Source organism: Silene latifolia, chromosome 3 (assembly GCF_048544455.1).
Source record: "Silene latifolia isolate original U9 population chromosome 3, ASM4854445v1, whole genome shotgun sequence".
NCBI lineage: Eukaryota > Viridiplantae > Streptophyta > Magnoliopsida > Caryophyllales > Caryophyllaceae > Silene > Silene latifolia.
In genome coordinates, this window is record NC_133528.1 from 141884650 (window position 1) to 141894474 (window position 9825).

The 9825-nt window shown below is 37.0% G+C and overlaps 1 protein-coding gene across 1 annotated transcript; it reads left to right on the forward strand.

Moving 5' to 3' along the window:
* Positions 1–5233: 5233 nt before the first annotated feature.
* On the forward strand, positions 5234–9553 carry LOC141648212 (protein SCARECROW-like). Its single transcript, XM_074456720.1, has 2 exons — positions 5234–7130; positions 8569–9553. The coding sequence occupies exons 1-2, from the start codon at positions 5428–5430 to the stop codon at positions 9032–9034; spliced, it is 2169 nt and encodes a 722-aa protein (XP_074312821.1). The 5' UTR covers positions 5234–5427; the 3' UTR covers positions 9035–9553.
* Positions 9554–9825: the final 272 nt, after the last annotated feature.

Consider the following 9825-nt stretch of genomic DNA (forward strand, 5'->3'; position numbering starts at 1 on the left):
GTTTTATTAAAGTTAAAATTGACTTTTTATCATCGTTCTCATATTAGTGTGACACACTTGTTACTTGGAATGAATATTACGGAGTACCGTCCTATAAATTCAGCTCATTTAATTTTGATAAATATATTCAAATCAACGTATTTCAGTTCAACTCATTTTGTTCTCTACTTTATCTTTGCTCAGTTTATCATTTCAGTCCGTAAACAAAAAATTAGAAAATTTGGGTATATCGGACAAAAATATGAATTTTCGATATTCGAAGTATGTTGTCGAAAACATAAAAAATGAAAACCTAAACAAAAACAAGTGAATTTTCTGAAAAAACAAAGCTAAACAAACAGAAGAGACACAAGAGAACTATTGATAAATGATCGAAACTGTACATGTTATACAAAATGCAAGCATGATCGTGTAATATGAATAGATTCTTGTACGAAGCAGATCTGAAAAAGGTAAACAATTGAGTAAATGGATTAAGGAAGCGTCCAACATAGAATTATTGAGCAAAGTGTGGACCAATTTCGACCTATTTAGAAAAGGATAGAAGTAAGTAATGCATGTTACAAATAAATGTTGTCACCATTTGTGGTATTCCTTGTTCGTGTGATCTGCGCTTCTACTGTCTATGTAAGACCTTCATTTATATGACCTCACAAGCTCACATAGATTGTGAAAATGAGGTTGATAGATACTAGTAAACAATGGAGTAGAGATGGGGCCGTGCTGGTTTGTACCTCGTGTTAGAAGGGAAAAAAAAATGGCACGACTCATGGCCCAACGGGCCGTGCATTGTCGTGCCTGTGAACGAAAATTGCGGCTCATAGCGTGCTGTGTCGTGTCGTACTTAAGTGTGCCCATGTAAATCCTCCACTTTAACCTTATATCTTCGTATTCTGAGTTTGCTCAAGTGATCCGTGCCGTGCCTGAACTGGGCAAGATTATTTTTCTCAAATTTTGGCCCAGACAAACATGGCAATTGAAAAAGCACTCAAGGTTAAGGATGTAGATATTATGAATGAGCAGGATTCGTTTGAGAACGATTTTGTGAGGATCAGAAATCGTAACCCTGTTCAGATGATTGTGGTGGCACACTCTTGTGAGCGCGTTCGAGTTATGGTTGATGCAGGATGGAAATCTACGTGTATGGCGGGTATTGGCTGGGTTGCACTAACAGGTATTGGGAACAGATTCTACGAGTCTAGTAAGGCAATTGTGGCTGAATCCGCGACACAAGCTGAGGCCATTGGTGTTAAAGAGGTCCTTTTATGGGCGAAGAGTTCTGGATACTGGCATTTGGAGATTTCTTCGGACTGTCTTCCACTTATTTGTCATTTTGCAGGGATCGAACGGGCACATCATCTGGTTCGGGAATCCTTGATGATATCCTATCTCTTTGCTCTTCTTTTCATTGTCTGTCGTTTAGTTATATTCCTAGGTCATGTAATATGTATGCTCATGGCCTTGCGAAAAAGGCTATGGCTAGGATAACTTTATTTAGTGCTGTCAAAAAAAAAAAAAAAAAAACTACGACCATTAGCGTGACGTGTCGTGTTGGGCCGTGTCAATCTCGTGTCGTACTAAAATAAGGCCCACTTCCATCTCTACAATGAACCTAGTAGAATTTGAAAGTGCAAAATTTTAGCTTAAAAGTTGGTGTTATGATCAACTCATAACTTTTTGAAATTGAATTAGTATTTATGATTGATTAACTTGAAAATTTTAAAACATAAGCTTAGAGTTTTATATGGTTTCTAAAAAAGGAGTGACAAGTGATAACTCCTTATAGCGTCTTTGGAACAGCCAAATAATTTTCGAAATGTCTTAATATATTACTTAAAGCAGAGGTATTGTGAATAACAAATCTCAAGTTTGAATTCTCCTCCCTCTACTTATAATGTCATTGTCATCTGACGAAAAATAATGCCAAACAAGTCCAAATTAGTGATGTAGAGTGTGAGGCGGATGTCATATTATACACATAATAACTAGAGAAAATTAGGTTATATCGGATTCAACCTTCACAAAACTTTACATTTTAACTGAGTAACTGAACCATAAGGGTAAATATAGTTAATTGGGGTTTTTTGGTTAAAACGAGCGCATTTATGTCGCCGGTAAGAATCAAACCCTCAACCTCATAGTTGGAGTAAGAGAATTTTTACAAACTAAAATAGTAACGTTGCTCATGACTTTGCCCATTAAGTTAAGCTACATATGCAAGAACATCACAATTACAATAAGAAAAAATTGAACCCACCCTAACACCCTAGTCTTTTTTTTTTTTTTTTTTTTTTTTTTTTTTTTTTTTACGTAGACTATCCGTTAGTCCGGATTCGAGTCAGGTAGGGTTACTAATGCGGTGAAACGCCCCTTATGAGTTAACACGCTTCATCCAAGGCTCGAACACACAACATTTGATTAAACTAGAAGAACCTTTAATCAGTTGATCTAAGTGTTCATAATTACTCAGTCTATTGTTAATTACATTATTTAATATTTATGATTAAACTTAAGTTTTCATTTAATTTAGCCAATGAGTTAAAATAAGCAAGACAAATAAATAGGGAGGGGGAGAGGAGGTGTTGCGTTTGTTGCTCGAAAAGCGAGGTATAGCATTTGACATTATGCTATCAAAACAAGCATCTATACATTGTCAGCTTTTCATATTTTTGGCTTTTTCTTTGACTTATCTATCTTCTTCAATGTATACTTATTTAAATATTATTAATATTATATATTACTCCGTGGATCCCTCCTCCTTTCGTATATGGGCCTCCGTGCTACTTTCTTTTTACTTTGGGTTTCCAACTTGTTCTCTTTTTAATCTTTGGAAATTTTTACTTTAAATTTTCTAACATTGTCTCTTCTATTTCAACGTTAACTATGGTTTTTTTTTTTTTTTTTTTTTTTTTAACGGTACCTATATTTCCACCACAAATTCTCATTATAATCGGTTTATTTCGTCTGAAGGCTTTAGAAGGGACATATGTGACCCATTTATAACTAAATGTGATCAAAGTTTAAATAAAACGGAGTAACATTTTACCATAAGAATCTGACTCGTTTTAAATGGTTACATTTAACGATAAAAATGGTCACATAAGGACCGTGTGAAATGAGACCTTCTGTAATTCGACGGGAAAGATGGGTTCTTCCAAGAAAAATGTTAATAGTATATCCAAATTACCCTCTTTATTGTTGCATATAATCACAGTGTAAGACCGTTTTACATAAAAATTAGTGGTACAAGAGTAGGGTTGAGCAAAAAATACGATTATCCAAATTGATCCGATATTTGATCCGAATTTTTGAATATCCAATCCGAAAGTTAAGTTTGGATCGGATATCCGATCCAAAATCTTGGTTTTGGTTTGGATATGGATATTAGAATTAAAACATTTGGATATCCGATCCGAACCGAAATTATAGTTTTCTACTATAATTTCGAGAAAATACAATTTTATCTTATACAACAACTTAATTAAAGTTTATAATATTAGAAAAATATTTAAGTGATACCTAAATTTTATGTCGAGAACATTGTATTAGGAATACTAAAGAAATTCATCATGTAAGACGATGAATATGATCGTGTTTCAAACTTAATTTTAAACTAAATTCCAAAATATGAATATTCGCATACGATCCAATTATTTTAGATATCTGAGCATTGGATAGCCGAAACATTTGGTTTAGATATGAATATCTAACTTTAGGAATTTCTAATATGAATATCTGATCTGAACTATTACTTTGGATCGGATATTCGATCCGTGTCTCTCCTAAGAATATTTGTTCGGGGTTATTAAGTTGTCACATTATTAGTGGGAAAGGATATCTGGGCTTTAGATTTATGAGGCGCCTTTTCTAGTTCTAGTAGAATTTCTAGAGGGGGGTCTTTATTTCGGAGGTACTTTTTGATAGTATCATTACTTTTAGTTGACATTTATTGTTTGGTCAATTAGATGCTTCATGAAAATTACTCCCTAATCCACTATAATTAGAAACTCAATTGCTTTATTTGTAACTACAATTATAAAAGTTGTACGGAGTAATAAACACCAAATAGTGAATGAAAGCAACATATTACCATTCACAATCAAAGTCGACATAGTTACCCCAATCAAAGGTTGCTAATAAAACTTTTTCTTTACCATGAGAATCAACGCATGTCGTGTTAGATCAAAGTTATATTGAAATGAAACTATCTCAATTGAACTAACTTAAAAAATAAAATTAAATTGAAATTAAGCTAAGAAAACACAATCTTACTCTTTTTTAATCCATTGTTTTTGAAATTAATTTGGGATATTGTCTCGTGTACCCTTCAACTTTTTCATTTTCTATGATATACCCCTCTTTTCATGCAAAAAAAACTTTGACCGTCAATAACTCTTGGCTAGAGTTCAGAATACGATGTCTCAACTCGTAGTCGGGAATTATGGTCGATCAAAGTTTATTCGTTAAAAAATGTTTGACGAACCATAACTACCAGCTAAGAGTTCAAAAAGCGGTGAATTTTTTTTTCAAATTGAAGGCCTTGACGAGATAATTGGTTTGGAAAAAAAATACCGTTTTCTAAACTCGTAATAGAGAATTATTGCCGGTCAAAGTTTTTTTGCGAAAAATGAGGGGTACACCATAGAGAAAACGAAAAAGTTCAGGGGTACACGAGAAAATATTCCTTAATTTTATACACCAATGAATTGAACCGACTCTTACAGAGTTACATTTACTCTGTTTATGCATCGCTTAAAAACCAAATTAATCAACAACTTACAACCATACGAGTAAATCTTACAACTACTATCGCCTCACTCAAAATTCACTATTTTATATTGCCTTCGCCTCGGTCAATTGTAATCTATCTCTATTTCGGGATGTATCACCCAATTGTTATCAATTTTCATTTGATAATGTGTGAAAGTTGACAAGTGGACATGTAATATGTTCAAGTTGACATGTGAGAAAACCTTTTAATCTATCATCATTTCTTGTTTTTTTTTTTCCATTGCCTTTACCTTTGTGTCAGAATGAATAGGTAACAAATAATCGGAACTCAATAACATAAAATTTGAACTCAGCCTATAGATATAAACCGTCAAAACAACACCAACTACACTAAATAACATCTACATATTTATTCAAAGATAAGCCTAAACCAAACAAAGCAAATTGAAATAAAACATGACTATATTGGGATACCAAATTAGATATAGTCTTTGTAAATCACGACAATTAACACACATCCACACACCTTAAACAAATCACCTCTCTATCTACACTTCAAGAACACATCAAATCCACCACACCAGACACACACCTCTAACAAGAACAAAACAAAACATAACATTACTAACATAGAAGTAACAAGAACACAAACACCACCCACTATTCTTGACCCCTCTCTTCTTTCTTCTCTTCTCTATGGCTTCTTCTTCTTCCTTCTTTCCTGACCCTAATATTCTCCTCCCTCCTTCTTATTACCACCCCTCTTCCCCCCTCAATAACAATCACAACCATTCCAATTACGATAACAACAACAACAACAACAACAATTACTACTACTACCACCACAACTACGAAAATAATACCAATAACAATAACAATACCCTTTCTTTCGTAATGTCGAACCCCGAACCTAACACGGGTTTAACCCGGCCCATCCGAAAACGACTCGCTTCCGAAATGGACCAACAACAACAACAACAACATCAACACCAACGTCTTCCCCACCGTCAACCCAACCCGGTTTCCAACAACCCGGACCCGGTTAATTTTACTATCGACAATACCAATGATTTACCACTTGTTTGTAACTTCTCCGGGTTACCGCTTTTTCCACCGGTAGTTAACCGGAACACCGGCGGTAATAATAATAATAATAATAGTAATAATCAGTCAACGTTGACTTCTACAACTAACGCCGTTACTGGTGGATTGGTTGATGATTCGGGTTCGGGTTCAGGTTGGGTTGATGGGATTATTAAGGATCTTATACAAACCTCAAACTCAATTTCTATACCTCAATTAATTCAAAATGTTAGGGATATTATTTACCCTTGTAACCCTAATCTTGCTCTTGTTATTGAGCATCGTCTTCGCTCTTTAGCTTCCGAACCCGTTTCCGTGCCCTCACCCGTACCCGGACCTGTTTTTAATCATCAACTGATCACTCCCTCCAGAATTAACGTTAATAATAGTAATATTAATAACAAAGGGTATTACGGTAATTTCAACACAACTGAAAATGTGAACTGGAGTGACGTCACACTTCCGTCACCACCGCCGCAACAACAACCGGCTGAAATTCCACGTGGCGTAATAGCCGTGGAGGAGAGTTCGCCGGAAAAATCGAATTCACCACCTGCACCGCCGGCGGCGGGGGTGGTGGTGACGGCGGTGGCAGCGGCGGAGGCGAAGGCAAGAGAAAAGGAGGAGATTCGACAGCGAAAGCGAGACGAAGAAGGTCTCCACCTGTTAACACTACTGCTACAATGCGCAGAGGCGGTATCAGTAGATAACACCGTGGAAGCAGACAAAATGCTAGTGGAAATATCCGAGTGGGCCACACCATTCGGAACCTCAGCGCAACGAGTAGCTTCGTATTTCTCCGAAGCGATGTCGTCTCGACTCCTCACAACTCAACTCGGGATCAACACCCCACTTCCAACGGTCCCACATTACCAAAAACTAGTATCAGCATTCCAAGTATTCAACGGAATTAGCCCTTTCGTAAAATTCTCGCATTTCACGGCTAATCAAGCGATACAGGAAGCGTTTCAAAGAGAAGAAAGAGTCCACATTATCGACCTTGATATAATGCAAGGTCTACAATGGCCAGGATTGTTTCATATACTTGCGTCCCGACCCGGTGGACCGCCTTTTGTGCGACTCACTGGACTCGGGACGTCTGTTGAAGCGTTAGAGGCTACGGGGAAACGACTTTCGGATTTTGCAGAGAAGTTGGGATTGCCGTTTGAGTATGTTGGTGTAGCGGAGAAGATTGGGAAGTTGGATTTAGAGAGATTGCATGTTAGTAAAAGGGAAGCTGTTGCTGTTCATTGGTTGCAGCATTCTTTGTATGATGTTACTGCTTCTGATACTAATACTCTTTGGCTTTTACAAAGGTACACACACTATCTTTTTATGCACTTTTTTTTTCTTGGTACTGTTTGATTGATTTTACTTTAGTTTAGTTTTGTTTTGTTTTATCAGATCATGTGCTTATTTTGTGAAAAGTTGCATTTTTGTAGATTAGGTTGTGTAAATTAGGTGTATCCTAGTTTTGATGTTGATTGTATTGTTGTGGAATGCACTTGGAAAACGGAATCTTCGATAGGTAGTCAATGGCACCGTAATGGATTCTTTACATGTTGCTATACTGGAATGCACTTGGAAACCGGAATCTTGGATGCGTTATCAATGTAGTCATATAGGGATGACCTATACCATAGCGATTTAGCTACGACTTACTAATATGGTGAAAGAATTCGGGATTAGACATCAACGACTATATTTTGAGATGGTATTGGATGCATAAGGGACATATTGAACTAGATTAGGTTGTGATGATTGATTCTAAGACTAAGGCGCGGGATGAAAGCGATATTGAATACTTTGAGGGCAACAATACTTCTAGAGGAATAGTGGAATATCAAAAACTTTGAAACATTGGCTACAATAGACTAGTTCAAGAGTGTGATGTGTGCGTAGGCGCATATTCCGTAGAATCCCCTTGTGTTTTTCAGAAATCTTTTGACAATAGTCCATAACTTCATGCTTGACTATTGCATCACTGATTAGTATGTGACTATGTGCTGTCATGCTGTGTACTTGTGTGTGGTTCTTTGCATCCTGATAATCTTTTACAAGATGGACATGCATCCGGCCGTTTATCATAAATCCCGCCCATACACCCACTTGTTAAAAAAAACTTCCTCTTTATTCTTATATGAGCTAGTCTTACGTTAGCGTTATCATGAGATGGGTTCATACGAAAATTTGTGTTCCATGCTTGCATGGTGTAATTTGCTTATTTGTGAAGCTTAGCACAGGATAAGAGATGCAATAATATTAGTTCGTGGATACAAATTGTCGAATGACGCGGTTCCTTTTAAAGAACACCTCATTACCCACTAATTAACCATTTATACATCTAATTCCCCTTGTTAATTGCACGCCTCAGAATTTTGCAATGTGAGACAGTTTCAAAAGAGGACTAGTTGATCAGCGAATTATGCTAAACATGAATGGTTTTAGTCTATATTACTTGAAAAATATAGATATGTTGGACTCGGGTGCATGCATGCATCCGAGTGTTGGACACTGCTATTGGAATATTTTTCTCAAGTTTGCTACTCCAAATTACACGTTAAGCATCGGATATATGGCTACACAAATATCTGAGGGAGATAAAATAATCGGATTTGCATAAGTCAAACACTTACATTTTCTATTCATCTTAACAGTAGTAGCTGTTGAAGTCTTGATTATGGGGAAATCCTTTCTTATTTTATTCAATATCCATTGTCGTCGTAAATAATGCATGAATTGATAAACTTGCAGATTGGCACCAAAAGTAGTGACAATAGTAGAACAAGACCTGACCCGAACAGGAGCGTTCCTAGGGAGGTTTGTAGAGGCCGTCCACTACTACTCCGCCCTCTTCGACTCTCTAGGAGCAAGCTACAGCGAGGACAGTGAAGAGAGACACGTGGTAGAACAACAACTCCTCTCTAGGGAAATCCGAAATGTTCTTGCTGTAGGTGGGCCCTCTAGGACCGGGGAGGCTAAATTTGGTAGCTGGAGGGAGAAGCTCCAAGAGTCGGGTTTCCGAGGGATATCGTTGGCTGGCAATGCCGCTGCCCAAGCGACGCTGTTGCTTGGGATGTTCCCTTGTGAAGGGTACACTTTAGTAGAAGACAAGGGTACCCTTAAGCTAGGGTGGAAGGACCTTTGTTTACTTACTGCTTCCGCTTGGAGACCTTCTAATGCACACACTATGAGCACTGTTTGCACCCGAAGCCAGTGAATCCTAGCTTCGTCATGTTTCCATAGGGAGATTACTTCTCGCGAATTCTGACAACTTGAAGGGCACTTCTGGAAGAACATAAAAGCTTATAATTCTCTACATTTTCCATGGTACTGCGGAAGAGTAAAAGCATACAAATTGCAAAGGGAAATAAACCTGTTCTTAATGTATCAAAGCATCAAGGCATGTATTCTGCACTGCTTTCGCACCATCGTTTACTCCTCAAGGGAATGTTTGCCCTTGTTTTTCCTTCGCATGTATTATACGGATTTGGGTCTCCGTCAGCCGAAATATGATTACAGAAATACAGCTATAGTTGTAGCTTGTTTTAAGGATATCTTTAGGGCTTATGCCTTGTGGGTATGTTGCTGGTTAGTTTTGGTTGATATAATGGTAGTTTTACTAGGGCAGTCCTTTAATGGAGCTTTCGGAAGTGTGAGCTTATACCGAATTTCGATGTATGTTGCCTTACTTTTGATGTTGAAAGGTTTGATTAATAGAACACTTCCTTCACTTGAACTCGTTTATATGCATCATGCAGATCATTGCTCTTTCATGTACAACTTTTACTTCTTTTCAGTTTTTAACCCTTCCATTTTCTCAATTCATTTTCGCTCGTCTCCTATTTTACTTACAGTACATTAATGCACTTCAAATAAATCTCTGCCATGAGAGAGATTGAATTTCTACATAATGATCTATCCCGCCCTTAATGCAGACATACATACGCGAGCTAGCTTATTGTACCCGAACTATGAATGTTTTCTTATGATCTGTGTTGCTAAATCTTT